General features: G+C 34.1%; 1 protein-coding gene across 2 annotated transcripts; it reads left to right on the forward strand.

Moving 5' to 3' along the window:
- Positions 1-872: 872 nt before the first annotated feature.
- Positions 873-24,914, forward strand: LOC127545988 (eukaryotic initiation factor 4A-III-like). 2 transcript variants are annotated; one of them, XM_051973463.1, is made up of 12 exons: positions 873-1,230; positions 10,714-10,786; positions 11,715-11,781; positions 12,128-12,190; positions 14,620-14,752; positions 16,771-16,851; positions 21,453-21,594; positions 21,973-22,111; positions 22,720-22,835; positions 24,165-24,272; positions 24,357-24,484; positions 24,657-24,914. In XM_051973463.1, the coding sequence occupies exons 1-12, from the start codon at positions 948-950 to the stop codon at positions 24,671-24,673; spliced, it is 1,350 nt and encodes a 449-aa protein (XP_051829423.1). In that variant the 5' UTR covers positions 873-947; the 3' UTR covers positions 24,674-24,914. The 2 variants fall into 2 exon arrangements, with proteins under 2 accessions (XP_051829423.1, XP_051829424.1); XM_051973464.1 differs by lacking the exon at positions 873-1,230 and adding an exon at positions 1,477-1,690.
- Positions 24,915-27,044: the final 2,130 nt, after the last annotated feature.

Below are 27,044 nucleotides of genomic sequence, written 5' to 3' on the forward strand. Positions count from 1 at the left end.
AAAAAGTTATCAAACTGCGTATCCTTTGATTGAGCAGTGTTTCTACTGGGTTTATATCCCAGAGAGATTTTAAAGGAGGGAAAGGGACACACATGTGCAAAAATGTTTGTGGCAGTCCTTTTTGTAGTGGCAAGAAAGCAGAACTGAGTGGATGCCCATCAGGTGGAGAATGGCTGAATAAGTTATGGTATATGAATGCTATGGAATATTATTGTTATATAAGAAACCATAGTGAAATGAGCAGAACCAGGAGATCATTGTACATGGCAACAAGATTATTTGATGATCAATTCTGATGGATGTGGCTGATTCAGATCAGTTCCAATAATCTTGTGATGAAGAGAGCCATCTACACCCAAGAGAGAGGACCAAGGGAACTGAGTGTGGACTACAACATAACATTTTTACTCTGTTGTTTGCATTGTTTCCTCAGGTTTTTTTTTTCCCTTTTTGGTCTGATTTTTCTTGTGCAGTAAGATTACTAACTATAAATATGTATACACATGTTGGATTTAACATGTATTTTAACACCAGCCAGATAGAGGAGGGAGTGGGGAAAAAGGAAAAATTTGGAACAAGAATTTACAAGAGTCAATGTTGAAAAATTATCTATAAATGTTTTGTAAGTAAGATTTACTAATAAAGTAAATCTTGATTATTTAAAACCCTTTAACAAACAATTATTATGAACCGTGCCCGAGAGCCGGGACTTCGTACCCTGCTAAAATATAATTTCCTCCCCATCCCCCATATTCTTTTAGCTATTTAAGTGGCTTAAGGAAGCTTTATGGGGCCCGGAAAAGGCTGAGGCAAACAAGGCGCTCAGCCCACTCCAAGAGAAAGCGCGATGTCTTTCGCGGTCACGTGACTTGGGGACGCCAACGAACCGTCTGCACGTTCCTGCATGTACACCCGCCTATCCTAACCTTTTTTATGGCGATGGGCGAATGACGGCGCAGCGATTCAGCTCTTTTTGTGCACATTTTTCTGAGGTCTCAGCTTGCGCGCGCGAGCAGTTCGTTGCCCCTCCCCCTACCCTTTTTTCCGGCTTTCCGGGAAGTATGGCTGCCTCAGCCACGATGGCTACTTCAGGTTCTGCCCGAAAGCGTTTGCTGAAGGAGGAAGACATGACCAAAGTGGAATTCGAGACCAGTGAAGAGGTGGACGTGACACCCACCTTCGACACGATGGGTTTGCGGGAGGACCTGTTGCGTGGCATATACGCCTACGGTGAGCAGTGCGTGGGGGCTGACGAGGTTGCAGGGATCCCACCGACCGAAGCAGGCACGCGGCTGGAAGGGAAGGAGGCACGGACCAGGGAGAGAAGGGTAGAGTGTGCCCCGGACTTTTAGGAATGAGATGGCGTGTTGTTGAGTCCGGTGCCTTTGTAGGCCTTCGCTCAACCGGCAGCCTAAGTAGCTTCAAGCCCCGCCCTACGGTGACCTCACTGGCCGGGCCCTGCGAGCTTCCGTACTCGAGCGTGCATCGGAGCCCTTGGAAGGAGGGGAGCTCTACGCTTCCCCAGATTCCCATCAGCAGAATAGAGTTGGGATCATCATCTAGTTCAACCTACCCATCTGTATGATGAGGAAAACTGAGGCCCATAGAAGGAAGTTCTCCAGCCATTTAGTGATTAACTGCTTTCAGATAATGCATCTTTCCATCATTTATGATCCCTTCCTCCGACCTGGTATCATTCCGCTTTGTGCCTTTATCTTTTTGGGAGATGATCGATGCACTCCAATGCCCTCATTTTTCAAGGGAGAAAAGGAGACTTTCGCTAAAGATTTCTTGGGAGTGTTTTCACAATCAAAGTAGCTGTAATTGGTGGGAGGAAAAAAATCTGCTTTAGCCAGAATGCTAACTTAAGTCGTTTCTATTTTACAGCTCTGTAAATTATTTTTAAAGTATAATGATATAATAATAATATAAAGTATTATGAGGAAAAAACCATAATTATAGGTCAAATAAAGTTGACTTTGCAAAGGTTTTTCCCCAGCGTTTCCATAAAGCTGGAAATACAAATGTTCTTATAAAGATACTGAGACAGTTATCTTTTTTACTCAATTTCTTGAGTCTAGCATTGGGATCCATAATCAAATCCTGGTCTCTTTATAGTCTAGTCATCCTGTACTACTCTACTCACTCACCTACTCTCCATATATATATTCTGGTGTGGAGGTTTGTCAATTGCACATTTGCAATAGCAACATTTATGGAATACACCCTCTTCTAACACTGCTACTGCTCTAATGCAGGCCTTCATCATCTCATGCTTGGACTGTTGTCATAAACTGCTGTCAGATAGGCCTGCTTCATGTCTCTCCCTGCTTCAATCCATCCTCCATTTAATCACTTAATAGATTTTCCTAAATCAAAGTTGTGACCATATAAACTATCACCACATCCCCACTCAAATTCCAGTGGCTCCTAAAAGATGCTCTCTTTGGTATTCAAAGTCCTTCATAATCTAGCCCCCTTCTACCTTTCCAGACTTATCATACGTTATTCCCTATCACCAATTCTTTCATCCAGTGACATTAGTTTTCTTGCTGTTCCATTAACAAGACTCTCCTTAGCACTGGGCATTTTCTCTGGCTCTTGCTCTGGCCTGAACTCTTCCCTTTCTCTGCTAACCCTACTTCCTAGGTATTTTTAAGTCCCAACCAAAAAAAAAATTTTTTTTAAACTAAAAGCTAGAATCAGCCCCTCTTTAATTCTGGTGACTTCTCTCTATAAATCACTTATATTTGTCCTGTTTATAGGTTGCTTTATATACATTTGTATATTGTCTCACCCATTAAATTTTGCAGTTCCTTGAGATTAGGAACTATCTTTTGCCTCTTTTTATATGTGTGGTTAGCACCATGCCTGTACTTAATAAATGTTTATGGATTGACTAATTTTTAGTTTTGTATCTAGCAAAGTACACATAATTTGTGTACTTAAATTCACATTTACTTGAAAGTCACATAAAGTCACTTAAAAGTATATTGGTTGAATTAGAAATGACAGATTATTGGAAGTCAAAGTAGTGAGCATTTACAAACCAAAGATATAGTCTTTTCCTTATTATGTGCCTATGTGAGTTGTTTTACAGTGGTAAATTCAGTTTAGCATTCACTCATTCTGAGCATGAGTGGGAAGAATATTAGACTTGGGATCAGACAAAACTTGACTTTGAAGCTCATCTTAAAACAGATTGTCTAACTATGGCCAAGTTAATGAGTTTTCCTTATCTTTAGTGACATAAGAATACCTCTAATACCTATCTCAGAATTTTTGTTGGGTTCAAAAGAAATCATGTGTGCAAAGTGCTATGTAAATTTTAAGACACTTTGTAAATGTCTTCTATTATCATTATTAGTCAACACTAACTTCTCTAGTTTCATCTAGAAACTAGATGAGGTTGTAGGAGGATATCAGAGGAGTGAGTGATATGAGCTCTGACTTTGTTATCTGTCTAGTTGAGAAATAAGAACATATGTAATAAGTAAAGAATATTTATATCTCTAAGGAATGTTTATATTATGTGAGCCACAGAATGCAGATGAGGAGGAAAAGGGAGGCCGAGATAGTCACAATGGTGCTCTCATTAAATACAAGTAAAAAATTAGGTCTAAAAGTGAAGGATTATTGAAAATTTTCTATAGCATTATTTTCAGAAAAAGCTAAATTATGAACTTTTAGTCTTTTAAAAACTGATAGTTCATTTAATAATTTCATGCTTTTGATTAATATGGAACTATGTTTAAAAAAATCACACATGTTAAACCTATATCTGCTTGCTGTCTTAATGGTGTGTGTGTGGGGGGGGATTTGGAGCACAAAGTTTTGCAAAGGTGAACTTACCTTTCCATGCATTTGGCAAAAAAAATACTATTAGAAAATGAATAAATTTTAAAAAATGCTTTATTGAAACTTAGGTAGCTCTAATGTTTAATTGAGATATCATGGTGATTCAGGGCTCTTTAATTTCCCCAGGCTTTGTTGACCTACAGTATCTGCTATGATAAGGTACTGGTTTTTTGGATCCCTCCTATAAACTCTTTATTTGGACTCTGCAAAAGGTGGCTAGCTTAACTATGGTAATAAGTAATCCCTAAAGAATCATTTATTCTTTCAGCGTCATGAAGCTATATGTATATACATATTTCAGATATTAGAAAATGATCATAAATGTGTGGGAAAGGAGTTGTATTTATGAGTATGATAAACTGAGTGTCTTTAACTTTAATTTTCTGACTTCATTTTATCAACAAATAATTATGAACACAAAATATATATATTTTTTCCTTGTTTTTAAGCAATTTCATTTAAACAAAAAAAAACATTCTGCCTCTTCAGTATCTCATATTTGTTCTTTCCTGCCATTCAAAATCATTGCAATAAAGGCATCAAGTCCTTATTGCCCTCCTATTTGGACTGTTGGTCTTATTGAATTCCCTAGCCTGACACATTTTATATCACTCTTCTTTATGAAAGTCTACATTTCCAATCCTACTGATCTTCTAGATTTCCCAGAACAATGCTTTTTCTCCTCTCCATGACTTCACACATACTCCTTTCTCACATTTAGATATGCTCCCTCTTTATCTTTGCTTCTTAAAGCCCTTAGCTTCGTTTGTAGTTCAGCTCAGGGGACATCCCATTTCTTTATGACTCCATCTTCTAGTTTTTAGTGTTCTCTCCTTCGAATTAAACAATTGTATACCTGTAAGGTAAAGTCATAGCAAAGTAATGGCAAAGCTAAGAATAGAATTCAAGGCTTTTGATGATCTTTAGAATGCTCTTTCCATTGTACCAGTTCATTTCAGCAAACATTTATTATGTTTCTTATGTGCAGAGCATTGTGGTACATGCACAAAGAAATGGGTAGATGAAACAAAGTTTTTCCTTCATGGGATTTAATCTGGTGGAGAGACATGACTCATACACAAAATAACAAACATCTGTTAAGCAGTTACTGTGTACAAAACACACTGCTAGGTCCTAAGGGATTTACAGTTAAAGTTCAGAATTGGAAGGGACTTCAGAGGCTGAGTAGTCCAATCCACAGCTGAATGACTTTTCTACAACATATGCAACTAGCAGCTACCCTTTGCTGCCCTAGAAAAGAGATTTTCTTTAGCTTCTTGCAGATTTTTGCTCTTCACTAGTATTTTGAATTACTGTCTTCTGAGCATACCAAATTTCTCTCCTGAATTCTCTGTTAAAAGACATTGTCATCTTAGTTATCTTTGATTCTACCTTTTCCCTTATTGCTCCTCCTCAGAAAATCTATGAAGTCTTCCCTGTAGTATTTCTAGAATTCCCTTTTCCCCTAGTTCCTATTGACCCTCCTTCTAATTGTTCACACTGTTGTGAATAGTTTAGTACTTATTTTTAGGCACTTAGTAAATGCTTATTGACTAATACAGATCATTTGCCCAAAAATTTTGAGTGATTCTTCATTGTTTCTTCAACCTGTTCAAAGAATTTTGGAATGAAGTTTCCACCATTAAAGTCTGATGACTTTAATATCACCTTTCAGACTTGTTTTACACTATTCACTTTGACATGTGTAAATATTGGTGAATCACCCAATTGAATTGCAAATTTTGAAAGAAGTGATGATCTCTTTGGTAATCTAGTTCAACTCATAACCAAAAGAACCCTCTGCCATCTACTTGAAGATCTCCAACGAAGAGGAATACTACCCCTCGATGCCTTTTCCACTTTTCAATAGCTCTAAGATTTAGAAAGTTTTGCCTGATGGCAAGTCCAAATATGTCTTTGTACTCCTACTCACTGTTCCTAGTTATGCTCTGCTGCCAAATTGAACAAATCTAGTTTCTCTTCTTATGTGACATAACTCTTCTCCAGGTTGTGTCACCATTTTTCTCATCTGGTAGTAATCAAATCACCTGCATCTATATAACCCCTTAAGGTTTGTGAGACACTTTGCATATTACCTCATTTGATGTTCACAATAAAGGTGGTAGGTGCTACTATCCCTGTTTTGCAGATGAAAAATTTGAGGGTACAGAGAAATCAAATAACTGGTCTAAGGTCATAGATGTGTCAGTCTGTCTCACTACTTAATTATCTGATTATTATGGCATGGATTCTGGACCCTTTTCCTTTAAACTTTTGGGATAGTCTCATATACTTATTCATATCTTTGAATTTATGGTCAAGTAATGATAAAAGACATAGGTTACTATGTACAAAGATACAGAATCTTTGATTTGCAGAATTTTGCTGTATGGGGAAAAAACTAAACAAGGCTTCATGTATTTAGTATTTGAATTGAGGTTTAAAGTATGGGTAGGAATTCATCAGGGAAGTGCGTGTATTTGGGTGTTAGGTATAGGCAGTACAAGTGTAGGGAGCAGCATGAGTGAAGATGTGAAGGCATGCATTATTCCTCAGACCATGCTTAAGGGGACAGTGTAGCTAGAGCATAGATTGTGGAGGCAGTAATACTACACCATTGAACTTGGGATCAGGATCTCAGGCAAATTTTCTTTGCCACGTAATACCTGTATGGTCTTGAGCAAGTCTGTAAACCAATTTTTAGCCCATTTGCTTAGCTGTAAAGTATAAAAGTTGGGCCAGGTGATCCCATAGGTCTAAGAGGCATTAATAGGTCAAAGGCATTAGCCTTTGCACTGGTCATCCCATATGGATGGAATGCACTTCCTCTTTAACACTACCTCATATAGTCCCTCTTTTCTTTTAAGAAACATACTTTTTTTATTTTTAATTTAGTATTTATCCTCCAATTACATTTTAACATCTTTAATATTTCAAGTTTCAAATTCTCTCCCTTAACTCCATCTCCTCCTTTGAAAGAAGACAAGCAATTTGATAGAGGTTGTGCATTTGCAAAACATTTCCATGTTAGTAATGTAAAAGAAGACAAAAAAAAAAAGAAAAAAAAACAAGAAAAAGAAAGAAAATATATGCTTTGACCTGCATTCAGATGTTTTAAATTCTTTCTCTGGAAATGAGTAGGTTTTTCATAAATCCTTATTGCTGAAAATAATTATGTCAAAACTTTTTTTCCTATGTGAAATTTATTTGGGTATTATTAATTCCTGGTCTTCCTTTTTCCACATTGCATTTAATTTTCCTATATACTTTCCTCACCTATTAGAATATAAACTCCTTCAAGTAAAGCACCTGGCATAGGGTAGTTGCCTAGTAAATATTTGCTGGTTGAGTAATAGAAGACTAGAAAGATAAGTGAAACCAAATTGTAGAGATCAGAGAATTTTGAACTTGGGAGACAGAGGAAGGCTCTGAAAATTATAAGAGAAGACTCAATGGGATTAGTGCATAGTAAAAGATTATTTTGGAAGCAGTGTGTGAAGGATGATTTCAATTGGGAAAAGATTGGAAGCAGGAAACCTATAAGGTGAGTATTGCAGTTGTATTCAATTACATGACAGATGTAATCAGAATAACTTGGAAGTTTCAGTAGGAATTCAGCAGTTAAGAGGGAAAGGGTAGAATTCCAGCTAAAAGGCAAAGTATGAACAAAGACAGACCCAAGTGAGAAAGCATGGAGTATATGTAGGTGATGATAAATTGTTAGTTTTTGCTGGAATGTTGAGAATGAAAATCACTAGTATGAGATACAGTTGGAAAGATTGGGTGACAACCAGATGGTAGAGAGGATATTGAATACCAAATTTTAAAGAATTTAAATTGTATGTGATATTAATAAGAAAGGATTTTAAGCAGAAAGCCATGACAAATATAGACTTATGCAAGATAATTCTTGCACAAAGACTGGTTTGGAAGTAGGAAAAAGGAGGCAATATGATATTGATGTCTTTGGTAATATTGTGGTAGCATTGAGATTCGTAGCAGTAGAAACTGGAGTGGATGCAGGAAAAATTGTGACGATAGAATCAATAAGAGATAGTAACTGGTAGATCTTTGTTATCAAGAAATAATACGCAAGCTTATAAACATGACACAAGTAAATTATGGTGTCATTGATAAAGTGAAGTGAGAAGAAACAGAATAATTGGGGGAGAAATGAAAAAAAGTAGTTTAAGATATATTGAAATACCATTAGAGAGAGAAAGTCTTTTTTGAAGACCCCCCCAAATCCCTAACTCAGGAGAATACAGTTCATCTATTTTCTATCAAGGATACCTCTGTACAGATGTTTTAGTTAAGATATTTTAAGCTCCTGGTTGATCGTTTCCCCCAGTAGGTTGAGAGTCATGACTGACCTGAATTTAATTAACTCTCGACTCTTAGCTAGTTGTATAATCATTGACAAGGTACAATCTTTCTGAACTTCAGATTAAACTTTAAATAGAATAATCGAATTAAATAGAATTGATTTAAATTAAATTAAATAAAATTAAATAGAATAATCCTTTATTTCAGGAGGTTCTTATGAAGATCCAAGGAGAAAATCTATATAGAGCAAGACACTATGTAAATACTAACTTGTTATTGGTCTTGAAGGATACTTGTCTATTGACAATGTTGGAATTACAGCCTTTTGTTGAGAAGCAAAAAAAATCTAAGCTGTCTAGATCAGAATTTGCATATAGGAAGCTAATGAGAATGTAGTAATACTGGGAAAAGGTGGCCCCAAATTCTAGGGGCTATACATTCTCAGTTATTAGCTATCCAGACACTATTTGAAGGCCTACAGTGGTGGAGAATTAATTTCTTAGGAAATATTTGATGATAAGAGTAATCTTGCTCAAATAACAATAATAGAGGGAAATATAGCTAGCTGAGTTCAGTAATTTTGTTGTGTATGGAACATCCTCAGAGTTACAGATCTAAATGAGAACAGGCTAATTGTGGACAGAGCTAGTCTAGATAATTTCTTACCATAACATTCTTTTTAGTCATGTCTTGATATTTGAGCTATTTTGGCAAAAATAAATTCAAGGTGGTCTTGTAAGCACTAAGCCCATCATAGTAGCTATTCAGCTATTCACTAATTAAAGGGAAATAAATATGCTATATACATTGCTCTATCTAGAGGCCTAGCCTAAATTTTTAATTATAGAAGATATCAAGAAAGAACAGAGTTAGATAAGCAAATAAAGGACAGTATGAAGATACTTAGTACCTAAAGAATTCAGGAGAGAAAGGTTATAGAAAATAGATGATGTGGGCTTAAAATCAGATTTTGAAATTCTTACTCAGGCCAGTCTTTCTCACCCATAACTTTTTATTTCCATGTAGTCTTGAATCTCTTCTATCCCTAATTTTTATCTTTTCATTCATTTTTAGTCCCTCATCTTGAAGGTAGAATTAGAATACATAGAGGGGAGAATTCAGGACATTTCAAGGATGGAATCAACATAAGCAAAGATATCTTATTGAAGCAAAAAATTTCCTCTATAGTTTAGTAAGGCCCACTGTTTATTCCCTACTCTGATTTTTGACAGATTCTTAGCAGTCTAATACACAGATTTGAACTTGGAAGAACAATAAGTGAAAAGGCTTTTGAGGAGAAAAAAGAGAAAAGTGTCATTAAAATAAATTTATGAGTTTTATTCCCAGAAAAGAGTTCAAACACAACAATCTGAAAACAGGGACAGCTCACAATTCTTAACAGTCATAACTAAATAGATAATTGCAAAATTACAGTTCAGTATGGATATTCAAGGCAATGAGCATAAATTTTCAAGAAAAAAAAAATTTAAAGCTGCCTAGTCTACTCTGTTTACTAAAATGGCGAAGTATCTACCATTACTTTAGAAAGTTTCCCATCAAGATTTACATGAACTGATGCAAAGTGAATTGAACAGAACCAGGAGAACATCATTTATTTATACACGCACACACACATGCATTAACACTAACATTGTACAGTGGATCAACTATGATTTAACTCTTAGCAGGATAAGGATATAAGACAATTTCAGAAGACTCATGATGGAAGAACTTTTAAGAGTGAATGCAGATTGAAGCATAATATTTTTGAACTTTAGTTTTTTATAAATGTGTTTTACATGGTTGCTTATATATAACCTATATCAAATTGCTCACCATCTTATAGAGAGGGGAAAAGAAAATTTGAAACTCAAAATTTTATAAAAAGTGTTTAAAATTGTCTTCACCTGTAATTGGAAAAATAAAATACTATTTAAAAGAAAAAAAAAGTTTCCTATGAAAATAATAAAATTTAAATGTTGGTATTTAAAGGGAAATTTATTTTATTTATTTAGAACATTACTCATCCTAGATGATTCATTGCTCAATAATGGCAGATTATTGAAATTATTTCTAACTTGATTGGTAGCAACATCAAAAATTGACAAATGGGGCAGCTAGGTGGCCAAGTAGATTAGAGCACCAGCCCTGAAGTCAGGAGGACCCAAGTTTGATTGTGACCTCAGATACTTAATACTTCCTAGCTGTGTGACCTTGGGCAAGTCACTTAACCCCAGTTACCTCAGCAAAAATAAATAAATAAATGACAAATAGAAATCTTTATAACTAGCCAAAGCCAAGAAATAACAAATAAAGAGTCTGATAACTGTTTTTGTCATTGTTACAAAAAGGATGGTTGGGGTATGGGGAGTAAATTGAGGTTTTATTTCCTGAAATGATTGTGATATACAAACAAGTATAAATAAAAACTTAGCCTTTTAAAAAGAATATGAAACCACAGAAAACAGAAAGATAACTTTTTCAGATGAATGCAAAGTCTAAAACATTTTTAAATATTTCATTTTACAGGTTTTGAGAAACCATCAGCTATCCAACAGCGTGCTATCAAACAAATTATTAAAGGAAGAGATGTCATTGCACAGTAAGTTAATTTATATGGTTAATAATGAAATCAGAAACATTCTAGGAAAGAATTGTTAACTTCTTGACTTTGAGAAAAGTTTTGCTCAATTTTGATAAAATTTTAGCCAGCTTTCTCTTTTTAATTTAACTATAGATTTATTTTATTTTTCTAGTCACTCTCTGGTAAAGGACTTATATAGGTTTATTTCCACAAGGTTTGTTTAGTTTTTATTTAGCACTTCTTAAGTGGCAATTCCAACTATTTATTTCTAAAATATTTATTTCTTGTTTGCTTAATTTATTAACAAAAGACTTTTATGTAACTTTTATTTCAAGAGGATTTTCATTTATATGTTGAAAATAGAGACATCATTTTAGAACCATAACCATTCACTGTTTGTGCATAAGTAGTTGGTGCTAACTTATTTTTCCAATTCTCTTATGTCTGGATAGCTTTAAAAAGAGGTAATTATTCCCTTTATAATTCTCTTTTAGTAGAAAAACTCTTCAAAAGTCTGAAATGATGAGCCGTGGAAAAGCACTGATTAAAAAGAGAAAAAAAGGGAGGAGAAGGCTGTCCTTTAGAAAATATTACATAGAGTCCCCAGACATTTTATGTAGTTTTGGGTTATAACGTCAAAAAAAAATTACACTTTTAAAAAGATGCTTAAGGCAGTTTACTACTTCTCATAGTAAATATGTAGAATAATACTTATCCAATATAGAATTGTATGTTGAATATGTTATAATGGTAATTCTTTTACAATGTGGATTGAAGTAAATGGTCACTGAGATCACTTCTATCTTTAAAATTCAGAATTCTTTAAATATAGAAATAAGAAAACTGAAAATTTGAGCGTTTTTTTTAGTTATTGGAATAACATTGAAATAATTGAAAATTTTCTTATGCACAAAAAAACTTACTTAAAATTTTTATGCCTTTATAGGTCTCAATCTGGTACAGGCAAAACAGCAACATTTAGCATTTCAGTTCTCCAGTGTTTGGATATTCAGGTAGAACATCATTTTTTAAATATATTCTGTTATCTACTAAAATGTAACAAAATCTTTTCAATCTTAAAAATTAAATGCTTTTTTCCTTAACTTGTACAGTTTTCCAGTGAAAGAACAAGAGGTTTTTTTTTTTTAATTTCTTGTTCTACTCTAGGTAATTGGAATTAAAATATTTTTAATATGTTGTATGTTATTCTATATTTGTAAAATTTGTATCTTTTGGAAATAAAATATCAAATAAGGCACAAAGCTAAAATGCTGACATCTGAGTTTTGACATTCTAGAACCTGCTTTCAGAGTATTAAGAGCTTTATAATGTTTTTAAGTTAAGTTTTTGTTTTACCAGGTGCGAGAAACCCAGGCTTTGATATTAGCCCCAACCAGGGAATTAGCTGTCCAAATTCAAAAGGTGAGAACACCGAGAAAAGTCAATAAATTAGCAATTAAGGTTTTTGTAATTCGGGTTATAAATGTAGCTGCTAAATTTATCTTTCAATTGCACTTTTCTTTCCCCAAAAAAGAACATGTAATCTTTTTGTGATCTCTATTAGTTCCTATATTATTATTATGTATTTATCAATAAGCCTGTTATTTTATATTACTAGTTCGTAAAATGCCTTGGTGTTTTTTTTTTGTTTTGTTTCCCCATTAAAAATGGGAGTGTAGAAAGAAAAGTCAAATGGTTGTTAAACAAAAACTGTGATTGTATTTATTTCTTTAAAATAGCTGGGTGTGCATCATGCTATTTATAATTAAAAGTTAAATTCTAAAAAGCAAACAGAAAATTGTGCTTTTTGTGGATGGAATTTATGGAATTCTCCACAATCTTTGAAATATCCTGGAAAATGAGATGCTGCTAGACCAGAGAAGGACAAATAATATAACTTAAAATTGGGGAAAATATAGTCTGCAAGCAATAGGCCAGTATGCTTGATTTCAATACCTGGAAAAATTCTAGAACTTATAATTAAAATAGTCATTGAGGAATAGGAAGGATTTGTGTCAGACTATCCATTTTTTGGCTGTGTGAGGAGGATTTTACATAATTACTAAAATTCAGCAAGAATTCTTTCAGTCTCCTGCTAATCTTTTTTTGTTTGTTTTTGTTATTTTTTTTCCTGCTAATCTTATAGATAAAATAGAGAGATAAGCTAGTACAACTGGGTAAATTTGGATTGATTGACTATCGCCAAAGAGCAATTAATGATTTGTTATCACGTTGGAAAGAAGTATTTAGTGAAATGCTTCATGGATCTGTATTTTAGTCCTGTAGCAGTTAATATTTTGATTAAACACTTAGATTAAAAATATAGGTAGTTTGAGTATTAAATGTGTAGGTTGATACCAAAGTAGAAGATAATTATTGGGTAACATTCAAGATAATGCAAAGTCTTGACATTCTAAACTGAACATAAGATGAAATTTAATTGGGATAAATGTCTTTACACATGAGTTAAACAATTTCATAAATGCAAGATGATCAAGTATGGTTAGATAACAGTTTTGGGCAAAGACTGGAGCTTTCATTAGATTGAAAAATCAAATTGATAAGCAGTAAAAAAAAATGCTATTTGCATTTGTTGGTTGCTTCAAGAGTGATATTGAGTCTAAAACTAGGAGGGCTGCTCTTTCTTTGGACAGACAACTTTTGTAGTATTTTCATTTCTGTGTCATATTTTTAGGAAGCACATTAATAAAGAGAATGGATTGAGGCTACTGACTTAGGGCTATGAACTCCTAAGATTTGGGAGATTGTTTAGTCCAGCCATCTCATGTCACAGGTAAGGAAACAGGCCCACAGATGTTAACTCCCAAAGCCACAAATAGAGCATACTGGTAGTAAGAAAGAAAGGGTTTGATTCCAGCCTCCTGTCTTCAAATTTAGCATCTTGATATTGCTATGCTATATGAAGATGGGTTAAAAGAAATTAAGATGCTTAGTCTGCAGAGGAGTTTACTTGGGAAGGACAGGAAAGAGTAGTAATAATTGTCTTAACGTATTTGAAAAGTTGTCACAAGAAAGGAGAATTAAGTTTCTTCTTTTGGTCCTAGAAGACAGAATTACAAGCAGTGGGTAGAAGTTTTAAAGTAATAAGTAAAGGTTTGATGTAAGAAGGGGGAAAAAAACCTTCATAAGAATTGCGCTACCAAAAGTATAAAGAGATTCCTGTTGAGGCAGTGGATTTTCTCTTACTGAATAGGTTGTAGAAGGAATTCTTGTTTAGATATGGTGTTGGACTAGGTGGCTTGTGAGATTTTGTAATGATGGATGCATCATAAAGACTAAATAGCCACTGCTTTAGCAGTAGTCAGCTAGCATTTATTAGGTGTTAGAAAAGTCAAAAAAAAAAAAAAAAAAAAGTCTGTTCTTAAGGAGCTCACAATATAATGATGTGATTTTCAAGGTAGTGTGTTATACTGGAAAGGCTGCTGAACTTGAAGTTATGGTGTTTGAGTTTGGATTTTGACTCTGCTCTTGTGTGATTTTGGACAAGTCTTCTGATCTCTCTGGCTCAATTTCCTTTTTGGTAAACTGAATCAATTTTGGGGCAGCTAGATGGCGCAGTGGATAGAGAACTAGCCTTGAAGTCAGGAGGAAGAGTTCAAATCTAGCTTCAGACACTTAACCATTTCTGAGCTGTGTCACCCTGGCCAAGTCACCCCAACATTTTAAAAGTGAAGCAATTGAACTAGATGATTTTTAAGGCCCCTTCCAGTTCTATTATTCTTCTAAAAGAGGAACAATCTGTTTTTGAATTTAGTAAACTTAAAAGTCTACCTTTGTAGAGGTTGGAAATATAAAGCAATTAAGCTGATCTTATTCTCCCTTGTATTCAGGGTCTGCTTGCTCTAGGTGATTACATGAATGTCCAATGTCACGCCTGTATTGGGGGGACAAATGTTGGTGAAGATATCAGGAAATTGGATTATGGGCAGCATGTTGTTGCTGGTACACCAGGGCGTGTATTTGGTAAGCGTGTCACACCATGCCAGTTTTCCTTCATTTTTTTTTTTTAATCTTTTCATGATCCCTACCATCCTTTGAAGCTGTCATCTTATTTAGTTCTTCTTCTCAAAGCTAAACTCCTAGAAAAATAATTTGTTGCCTCTTCTCATTCATTATTATAACCTTGATAAACTTTTTCCCAACTAAATCAGAAAATTAAAGCTGGTTTTTCTAAATTATCAATTTGTTTTTAAAATAATTTTAGTAATATTTTGATTTTATATCATCGTTATTTGCATATATATCCTCCTATTAGCCAACTCAGAGGACCAAAAAATGCTTAGCAAAACAGCATATGACCTGAATGGCAGCATATGTATGATGTTATTACCCCTCCCTCCTTCAAACACCCATTCCCTGCTCTTCATCTCTTCTTCAGAACTAAGTTTGATAATTATAATTATATTGTTCAGTTTGCCAGATTTTTTTTTCCCCTTCCACTTAGACATTTTTTGTAATCGTTTTAGATGATTTCCTTTTTCTGATTACTCTGCATAATTTCATGTTTTTCTAAGTTCTTCATTTATGTTTTTATTTTAGTGCAAAATTTCAACAAATCATTATAAGAAAAGCCTAAAACATTAATAATTTGTTTATAGACATTTCCCAGTCAATGGGCTTTGTTTTAAGTACTGTTACAAAAAGTGGTAATAAAGATATTTTGACATATATAATATCTTTCTGTCTAATCTCTGAGATATATGCTTAGCAGTGGGATCTTGCATCAGGAGTGTAGCCATTCTAATTACTTTCTTTTTTTAAGCACAATTTCAAATTGCTTTCTAGATCACTTGCCTCAAATAATTGTTTCACTGAGTGTATATTTGCCTATCTTTCCAACATTGATTATTCCTGGTTTTTGTTATTTTGGCCAATGTGCCTGAGTTAAGCCTCCACTGTTTTGAATTTCAATTAATTTATTGTTGATGTTTTAAAACAAACTTTCATAGATTTTTAGTAGCTTAAAATTCTAGTTTTAGAAATTTTTTTATATCCCTTGACCCAAAAGAAAGTAGGTAACCAGAGATTGAAGACAAAAATGAAAAGGATAAGGGACTCTACTGTGGAGCTAAGGAAAGAAAGACAAGAGAACCCACCACACAGACATATGTATGTATACATAAATATATACATACCTCAACATATCCAAAAGAAAATTATTCTTCCTTCCAAACCTACCTTTCTTTTAGTCACCCAAGTTCACAGCTTCAAGTTCAGAATTATTCTCAACTCTTGTCATGCTTCACTACATACACTCCATTCAGTAGCGAATCTATCCATTCCCACAATATTCTCAAATATAACTCGTGTCTTTTTACACTTAGCCATTACGCTACCTCAAATCCTTGTCATTTATAATCTAGATTGCTGATAAAATCTATAATTGGTTGTTCTACTTAATGTTTTTCTTTTTTGTTTAGCATTTAAAACCCTTTACAAACTTCAGCTTAACTGTCAGCCTTTTATAGATTACTTTCCTTCAAGCACTGTTCAGTCCAGCTAACTCCATTTCCTCTCTCCATGCCTTTGTACAGACTGCCTGGCATGCACACATTCCTTACCTCCATTTCTTAGAATCCCTACTTTCTTTCTGAGTTCAGCTGAGGCACTTCTACAGTAATCTTTCCTGTATATCTTTAAGCTGCTGTATTCTTCTAAAAACATTTTCCCTCTCTCCTCCTGTCCTTCACCCCCTCACTCACTCTCTCCCTGCCCTGTGTGTATGTTTTGTATGCTGTCTCCCATGATAAGTCATAAACCTCTTGAGGGCAGAGACTGTTTCCTATCTTTGTATTGTCAGTAACCCATGCAGTGCCTGTCACATAATAGGCCATTGATAAGTGCTTATTAATTGATTAATGTATTTCACAGATGAACTTAGTGGTTAATCAGTTAAAGTCTTATGTTCATATATGGTTTTACATGGAATAACAAGGACAAAATCATTTCTCAGTATCAGCTTTTTTATACTGATATGGTAGATATGATTCGTCGCAGAAGTTTAAGAACCCGTGCTATCAAGATGTTGGTTTTGGATGAAGCTGATGAAATGCTTAATAAAGGTATGCTTGGTCAAAGGTAAAAAACAATGTTGAATGTGAATTTGAACAAGTATTTAATAACTTATATCTTGAAAAGTAGTATGGGTTAATTAGGGAAATAAACCCTTAGGGTTATTTGGAGGGGGATGAAACTATCATAACCAGAAGTATATGGTCCTATCTTGTCAGATTTAGTTTTGTTACCTCAGTTGGCTAAAAACATAGAGGTTTTCATTTTAGTTCATTTACTTGCATTTTATTTCAATCCTGTATGTTACACCCCTAATGCTAGCTAGTATTTTTGGAAATACCTAATGTTATTCCAAAAGAGTCACCAAGCTTTGGAGTACATAGAGATTGGTGTAAATATTGGAAGAACAATTTAACAGATTCCCTGTTGATGGTTGGTCATAGTATTATCTTGCTGTGTGAAGGACAACACATTTAATTTTGTTTATTTACCTTAGTGGGATATAGTAAAATCTATATTTAAGCATTTTTATGTATCTATTTTAGTTTTTGGTTTGCAAATTCATCTATTTAACATCGTTCCTAATAAACTTTGCCACTTTACCTCAGGACAAAAATAGCTCTCATGATTCTGTTATATTTATTTATACCTAACTAAAGATAGAGACTTTTGGGAAGTTTCAGAAGAAGTGAAAGAAGATGGGATGAAAATCATAATCTTAGCAAAAAAGAAAGCTGCTTCCTTAGGAATACCTTTTTTTTTTTTTTTTTTAATTTTTTATTTAATAATTACTTTATATTGACACTCGTTTCTGTTCCGATTTTTTTTCCCCTCCCTCCCTCTACCCCCTCCCCTAGATGGCAAGCAGTCCTTTATATGTTGGATATGTTGCAGTATATCCTAGATACAATATATGTTTGCAGAACCAAACAGTTCTCTTGTTGCATAGGGAGAATTGGATTCAGAAGGTATAAATAACCCGGGAAGAAAAACAAAAATGCAGATAGTTCACATTCATTTCCCAGTGTTCTTTCTTTGGGTGTAGCTGCTTTTGTCTGTCATTTATCAATTGAAACTCAGGTCTCTTTGTCAAAGAAATCCACTTCCATCAAAATATGTCCTCATACAATATCGTTGTCGAAGTGTATAATGATCTCCTGGTTCTGCTCATTTCACTTAGCATCAGTTCATGTAAGTCTCGCCAGTCCTCTCTGTATTCATCCTGCTGGTCATTTCTTACAGAACAATAATATTCCATAACATTCATATACCACAATTTACCCAGCGATTCTCCAATTGATGGGCATCCATTCCTTTTCCAGTTTCTGGCCACTACAAACAGGGCTGCTACAAACATTTTGGCACATACAGATCCCTTTCCCTTCTTTAGTATTTCTTTGGGATATAAGCCCAATAGAAACACTGCTGGATCAAAGGGTATGCAAAATTTGATAATTTTTTGGGCATAATTCCAGATTGCTCTCCAGAATGGTTGGATTCGTTCACAACTCCACCAACAATGCATTAGTGTCCCAGTTTTCCCGCATCCCCTCCAACATTCATCATTATTTTTTCCTGTCATCTTAGCCAATCTGACAGGTGTGTAGTGGTATCTCAGAGTTGTCTTAATTTGCATTTCTCTGATCAATAATGATTTGGAACACTCTTTCATATGAGTGGTAATAGTTTCAATTTCATCCTCTGAAAATTGTCTGTTCATATCCTTTGACCATTTATCAATTGGAGAATGGCTTGATTTTTTATAAATTTGAGTCAGTTCTCTATATATTTTGGAAATGAGGCCTTTATCAGAACCTTTAACTGTGAAAATGTTTTCCCAGTTTGTTGCTTCCCTTCTAATCTTGTTTGCATTAGTTTTATTTGTACAAAGGCTTTTTAATTTGATGTAATCGAAATTTTCTATTTTGTGATCAGTAATGGTCTCTAGTTCATCTTTGGTCACAAATTTCTTTCTCCTCCACAAGTCTGAGAGATAAACTATTCTATGTTCCTCTAATTTATTTATAATCTCGTTCTTTATGCCTAGGTCATAGACCCATTTTGATCTTATCTTGGTATATGGTGTTAAGTGTGGGTCCATGCCTAATTTCTGCCATACTAATTTCCAATTATCCCAGCAGTTTTTATCAAATAATGAATTCTTTTCCCAGAAGTTAGGGGCTTTGGGTTTGTCAAACACTAGATTGCTATAATTGACTATTCTGTCTTGTGAGCCTAGCCTTTTCCACTGATCCACTAATCTATTTCTTAGCCAATACCAAATGGTTTTGGTGACTGCTGCTTTATAATATAATTTTAGATCAGGTACAGCTAGGCCACCTTCATTTGATTTTTTTTTCATTAATTCCCTTGAGATTCTCGACTTTTTATTGTTCCATATGAATTTTGTTGTTATTTTTTCTAGATCAATAAAATATTTTCTTGGAAGTCTGATTGGTATAGCACTAAATAAATAGATTAGTTTAGGGAGTATTGTCATCTTTATTATGTTCGCTTGGCCGATCCAAGAGCACTTAATATTTTTCCAATTATTTAAGTCTGACTTTATTTGTGTGGAGACTTTTTTATAATTTTGCTCATATAATTCCTGACTTTCCTTTGGTAGATAGATATCCAAATATTTTATGGTATCAACAGTTATTCTGAATGGAATTTCTCTTTGTATCTCTTGCTGTTGGGTTTTGTTGGTGATGTATAAAAATGCTGAGGATTTATGGGGATTTATTTTGTAACCAGCTACTTTGCTAAAATTATGAATTATTTCCAATAGCTTTTTGGTAGAATCTCTGGGGTTCTCTAGGTATACCATCATATCATTTGCAAAGAGTGATAGTTTGGTTTCCTCATTGCCTACTCTAATTCCTTTAATATCTTTCTCAACTCTTATTGCTGAGGCTAGTGTTTCTAATATGATATTAAATAATAATGGTGATAGTGGGCAACCTTGCTTCACTCCAGATCTTACTGGGAAAGGTTCCAGTTTTTCCCCATTGCATATGATGCTTACTGATGGTTTTAAATATATGCTCCTGACTATTTTAAGGAAAAGTCCATTTATTCCTATGCTCTCAAGTGTTTTTATTAGGAATGGATGTTGGATTTTATCAAATGCTTTTTCTGCATCTATTGAGATGATCATGTGGTTTTTGTTTGTTTGGTTATTGATATAGTCAATTATGCTAATAGTTTTCCTAATATTGAACCAGCCCTGCATTCTTAGGAATACCTTTAAAAAGAAATGTTAGTCTACGAATGAAGGCAATAGGATTGTAGGCTTTAAGACTATGGGAAAAGATTGGATGTCCTGTAGTGAGGAAGTTACTAGTAAGTTATCAAGAGATAAAAGAATTTGTCACATAGAACCCAACTGAGGTTAAATAGCACAAATTTGTGATGCATTCTAGTCAACCAGCCCCAAAACTAATGTTTTTCACTTCTAGAAAATACTTAGAACATACAGAATCATGGAAGAGCTTTGTTACTGTTACTAACTTTGTTGCCTTTCAGGTAACATTGGATCTAAGAATCAGATATAGGATCTTTGGGTAAATGATGATTTGAGGGGAGGGGGTGATGTTTGGTAAAGATTCAACTATACATTTGATTGAGAGACAAAGTTGGGGGTAGAGAAGGAAGAAGGGTGGTATTCTTGTCTAAGTACTGCTCCTGAGTAGCTTTTACCTTAAAAGACATTTAACCAGTCTGAACCTTAGATAGGTTACATGTGTTTAGGAAAAAATGCTTGATAGGCATTTAGAGTGTTTTGTGTTCAAATCCAAGCTCTGCCACTTAGTACCTGAATCCACTTAGAAAAATCACTTATCTGTCATAGATTAGATGGCCTCTCTTTCTTTCCAGTTCAAAATGCATGCTTAAATGTCATTTCACAGCTGAGAAAAGTTAGGCCTCAAAAGATTATGTGCATTGCTGGTGGTCACACACTAAAGATTATAATCTGGGTTTAATGCTTTTTCCTTATCTCAGTCTGCCTTAAGTTAAAAGACTTGCCTCTCTTCTCTCTTCTACAAATTATGTAGAATTATCAGAAGTGAAAGGTGTAAAAATTTGTTTTAGCTTTTTAATTTGAAGAGACCCTAGAAATTACCTGGTTTATGCCAAGTACTTATGTTAACTCCTACATTACCATGGCTAAATCACTTACCTCTCCCTGGCTTTCAGTTTCTTCATCTTTAAAATAATGAGATAGGCCTAGAAGTCCTCAAAGTCTCTTTCAGGTCTGTAGATGCCCCATGAAGCACAGTAACAATTATGATGCTTATTTACATATATAATTTCTTCCATTTGTATTATAAAACTAGTGCAAGTTCATTTATGCTCAGTCTATTGCATGTATATTCATGGTTATCTACTCACAAAGTTTTTGGTCTCTATCTGGTTTTACAAGTTTGGGGAACTCTTTGGGTACAAACTCTAATCAGTGGAGATCAATTCATCTAAAATTTGGAGTCTTTTGAGAGTTTCTTGGGGTACCATGGGAAGAGGTGATTTGTTTATGGGTCACACACAGCCAGGATGTGGCAGATAAAGAACACAAAATCATTACACTTAACAGTACAGTGGAAACATTAGAAGAAATACTGTTCCTGAATGATTTGCTTCCTCTTAATAGGGTTCAAGGAACAAATTTATGATGTGTACAGATACTTGCCTCCAGCTACTCAGGTGGTTTTAATCAGTGCTACATTGCCTCACGAAATCTTAGAAATGACCAACAAATTCATGACTGATCCAATTCGCATCTTGGTAAAACGGTAAGTGACCTTGGAATTAAATTTCCTGGGTTAGTACAATATCTAATACATTAATGATTTAGGCCATTTATTATAATTATTAACATTAACTGTATAATATTCATTAGTGTTTAGGGTTTTTTTTTTTTTTAATTAAAATTGGGATAATTCTCCTGGTTGTTCATCTAATCTAGTTCTAATGTCAAATAATTAATCTTGCACATTTATATAAGGTAGCAAAATATACAGTAGTAAAGATTGTATGATATTGAAATTTTTCTTTTGCTACTTAGTGAGATGAAGATCAGTTCATAATATGGTAGTGTATTGATAAGAGATTTTTGCAACATTAAATAAGTTATTAAAAAGTTTTATGCACTTTTTTTTAAACTCTTTAAGTGATGAATTGACTCTTGAAGGAATCAAACAATTTTTTGTGGCAGTGGAAAGGGAAGAATGGAAATTTGATACTTTATGTGATCTTTATGATACATTGACCATCACTCAAGCAGTCATCTTTTGTAATACCAAAAGGAAGGTATAGTAATCACATCTTGCCTATTTGGGAAAAATTGGGAGTGGAGTTCCATTATTAATTTAGATTATGATATGTAGAGGAATAAGAAGTTGCTTCTTAATTTGCCATTATAAAACATCCAATTTTATCTAACTTTGAGGTATAGGGACTCAGTATTTATCCTAAAAGTCATGTTGCAGTGAAAAATCCATTAACTCTTGGTTTGTGAGCTGTGTGATAAATGATTTCAATCTTTTCCTAGTGAGTTGAAAATACTCATTTGAGAGGCATTTTAATGACATGAACTGTATTCTGCTACTTTACAGAATAAGGAAAATATTGAATGGAAATAGTTTTATTTTTCTGTAAAATTAAATTATCAGACCATAAAATTCTGTGGCACTTACATGAGGTCTCAGGTATCACAAAGTAATAATCTAATTGGCAATAGCTGGACAAAATGACATTTTTCATTTGAATACAGTTTTATTTGTAAGGAATGGTTTTTTATCTACTGTTCTTTTATTGATTCTGCTTCTTGTTAAACTAACATTGATTTAAAATCTCAGATTTCATTAAGCCATATATCTATTAACTTACTAATCTTTTTCTGATTATTTTGCTTATAGGTAGACTGGCTAACTGAAAAGATGAGAGAAGCCAACTTCACTGTTTCATCAATGCATGGAGACATGCCCCAGAAAGAGAGAGAGTCTATCATGAAAGAGTTTAGATCTGGTGCAAGGTTAGCATAATTCAATAAAAATGCTGGGATTAGGGCAACCTTAAAAGTAGGGTATGATGTGATTACTTATGTAGTGTGAGGCTCTTAATATTTCAGAAAACTACCAACATATCACAGTATCTAATGTTTTCAATTCAGGAGATCTCTCTGCTTTGTCTTTTGGATTAAAGCATCGATGTGCTCAGCGACCCTTTTTTAAGATGCTCTGCAACAACAAGAATGGATAAACTCACAAATCTGTTTATGCTGTATCCTAGGTTGTTATTCAGTAAATTTTAAATACATACCACAAATAAGGCCCTATTTTTAAGACACAGACATGAAAAAGTATGGATGTGAAATGAAGAATAAAAGCTGCAAGATAAAAATCAGTCAGAAACATGCTAGTCCCTGTGGAAAACATGGATTTAATAATTTGAGGGTGAGAGCTAGTAAGGTCAATTTGATACCTTGGCATGATGTAGGGTTACCAACAAAAAGAGAAGAATGTTAAACTTAATAATTTGACCTGATATCAGGAAGAGCTGAATTCAAATCTAGTGTTGGACACTAAATAGCTGTGTGACTCTGGGCAAGTCAGTCTCTTTTGTCTCACTTTCCTCATCTATAAAATGAGTAATGATAGCATCTACTTCCAAGGGTTGTTGTGAGAAGATCAAATGAGATGTTTTGTAAAGCTCTTTGTAAACTTTAAAAGCATGACAAAACTGCTGTGATGATGAAGAAGAAGAAGAAAATTATGCTTAAGACCAATACATATTATTCATTTTTTCCCCTTATTGCCTAAATTCCCTGTATTTTAATTCTCAATTTTTATACTTTTTGAAAGTTACTTTTCCCTTTTCCTTCAAAATAATGTAACCAGCAGAAAACTATGTGAAGGAATCATGAGCATTTGAATTTCTGAAAAACAACTAGAAGGCAGTTTGTGTATATACCTGTTTAGTTAATTATTTACATAGGTGATAGATTGAAAGAAACAAAATAAATTCCTGTTTTTCCATTGGTTGGTAAAACAATCAGGAAATGAAAGGAGACTGGTACTCGGTAGTTAAATTCAAAAGGAATCTAATATGTCATAGAACTGGAATAGGCAAATAGAGTTTGTTAGGTGATGTTCTAGAGGCATAGTAAAAAAAAAAAAAAATTGGATAGCTTTCTCTCCACTTTTTCTAAAACCTGGCTTCAAGTGTGCTGCATGTCTTCACCAAATTAAGGTTGACAATATTGTAGGGGTGTGGTGGAAGAGTTATTTTCTTAAACTGTTTGTCAAGTAATCATACCAATGTATGTTAAGCCTAATATTTTGTGACTTTTTTTTTTTGACAGCCGAGTACTCATTTCTACAGATGTGTGGGCCAGAGGATTAGATGTTCCCCAAGTCTCTCTGATCATTAATTATGACTTACCCAATAACAGAGAATTATATATACACAGGTATTTGTGCTTTTAAAAAATATTTTCTCTTTGATACATTTACTGAATAATTATAACTAAATCTGTTTTGTTTTCTTCTTAAAGAATTGGGAGATCAGGTCGATATGGCCGAAAGGGTGTTGCAATTAATTTTGTCAAGAATGATGATATACGTATTCTCAGAGATATTGAACAGTACTATTCAACACAAATTGATGAAATGCCCATGAATGGTAAATATATCAAGAAGTCAACCTCAATATAAATTCTATATTCCTGATTTATGGTATAGAATATTATTTTGAGATTTTTAGAAAAATGTAGTACTGGTGTCTAATTATTATGCATTTTATTCACTTTTCACTTTAGTAGCCTTATTTCATTTATATCTCATTTTTATTTTAGTTGCTGATCTTATCTGAGGAAACAACTTTGAAGACCAGTTGGAGTCTATTTTCTTAGTTTTCTACTATATTTGGAAGTTGGAGAACTTACTGTCTGCCATAGAAGTACAATTTTTATTTAATAAGAGGGTTTATTTGTGTTAAACTCTCTTCACCCAGCTCTTGTCCCACAAACTGCTTTGTGGAATTTCTGCCTGCTTGCGTGTAAAATATGCATTAAGTATGTTTTTCATTAAAAAATGAGAAATTTTCACATAAAGTCCAGTTGATTTCTCTTCTTTTAAGGGTTAGCAATTATTATAGTAAAGAAGATGTATTATAAAAGTACACATTATATCTTTTGTGAAAATTGTTTCACATAGTATGGAATTCTAGTACTTTGGTTGGTATGGTAATTAAAAAAAAAAATAAAACATGGAGCTAGGATTCAGAAGACCTGGTCTTCCCATTGATTTGCGGTCTTTGTAACCTCAGGCAAGATTTAGCTTCTTTAGATTTGAGTTTCCTCATGAAGATCATGATTATCCCACCTCTTCACCTTGTCAGTGTCCCTCAGTCATTTCTCTCTAAAGGTCTTCTAATCTTTACTAGTATACCCCGTGACAGTAGCCCTGGGTTCTCATGACTTGAGGGCCTCTCTGCTGAGAAAACTCTCTATTCCCTAGCCAGACAAGGAACTATCCTAAATAACCAGTAAAGCTTCTTTAATAAATTGCTGATTTTCAATTCTATCTCAGTGTTTTGGTCAAGTATCCCATGAGTACTTGAATCAAGATGACCATTTTTCTTACTCTTCTGAGGTCATGATCTGCTCTCTAATTTTGGAGTGTTGCCTGAGACATAGGATAATTAAATGATTTCAGCGTGTTTCAGAGGCAGAATTTAAATCTAGATCAGCCAGTTTTGTTAGAACATAAGAGTTTGTAGAAAAAAATAATGTGAAATAATCATAAAGAAGTAGATTAACAAGATTGTGAAGGACTTTAAAAGCCAAACAAAGGAGTTTGTTTATGTTATCTCCTAGAGAAGGGAGGAGACCATGGGAGCTTCTTCAGAGTGAAATAACATAACCAAGGAGATTAATTAAAAGAAGTTATTATAATGGTTCGAGGAAAAGATGATGAATGATAAAAAAAAGGTATGTTAAATGCTTAGTATGTGCAAAGTTCTTTATCAAGTACTAGAGATAGAAATAGGGGGAAAAATGGTACTCACTCAAGGAATTCCCATTCTAATAGGGAAGTTGTAAAATGGATACTAATCTAAAAGTCAAATGAAAAGACCTAAAGGTCTTTAGAGAACCACAGCAAATCAGGTATCATTCGATTGATACATTTTTATCAATTTCTGATGTTAAACATTTGACAACGTCAAGGACTTTGTGATGGGAACTTTTTTGTCCTTCAGACAGCTATAACTTTTGCAAAAGACGTCTACACAGAAATAGTTGATAGGTCCCAAGTTCACAAGGATTTGTTTTCACCTGCATGGTGACTTTGACGAGTCATTTAATGGTACAGTAGATACTCTGGGGTGAGGCAGAGTGATATTGCTATTCCTAGGACTCTTGAGCTTAACTGCCTATTGGGGATGTTGGAGTGTTGAACCTATTGTCCAGAGCTTGCTCTCCTGTATGATGATTGCAGGGACTAGGCTGAGAGGATATGATGAATATCTGAATACTAGGGTGATTGTGGAGATGAGAGAATGGCAATGAAAGGCTGAATCAACAAAACTTCAGCACTTATTGGATAAGAGGTAAAAGTTGATAATTCTAAGGTTATGAATTTCATTCTCAACAGATAAAATTAAGGTAGAAGTGTGAATGGAGTGAGGGTAAGGAGAAAGCAAGGTATTTGACTAGAAAGAATGAATTCATGATCCTATTGCACAGAAATAATTAAATCCATGTTACCTGATAGTTCACTGAAATTGTAGAAAAGCCCAGAATACTCCTGATATTGGTGGACCATGGATAATGATTGATATCAAAGAAAATGATTTGCCTTAAGTGCTTTGAGCACCATCTACAGATGAATGGTCACCCAGAACTGGAATATCAAAAAGAAATAAGCAGTTTCTTAACACAAAGAAACTCCTTTAGAGTGGTCCTAGCACTCTTCCCTTACCCCCTTCATTAAAATCATCAAACATCCTACCTGAGCCATAATTGGGCAAAAAGATTTTGAGAGCCTTCTTTAATTCCTACCATGTCTTAATCTAGTTTTGTGAATCCACTCATATAAAACAACATTTTGTAGTGCTTGTCTGAGACCCACCCTGCTGACTTCCTTCAAAATCAGTTCTCCAAAAAGTCCTTCTCTTGTATGTGGGTTATCATATACTTTTGCTGGGATTGCTCCTCCAACTTCTTTACTGAATAGTATTC

The sequence above is a fragment of the Antechinus flavipes genome, chromosome 1, assembly GCF_016432865.1.
Source record: "Antechinus flavipes isolate AdamAnt ecotype Samford, QLD, Australia chromosome 1, AdamAnt_v2, whole genome shotgun sequence".
In the NCBI taxonomy this organism is placed as follows: domain Eukaryota; kingdom Metazoa; phylum Chordata; class Mammalia; order Dasyuromorphia; family Dasyuridae; genus Antechinus; species Antechinus flavipes.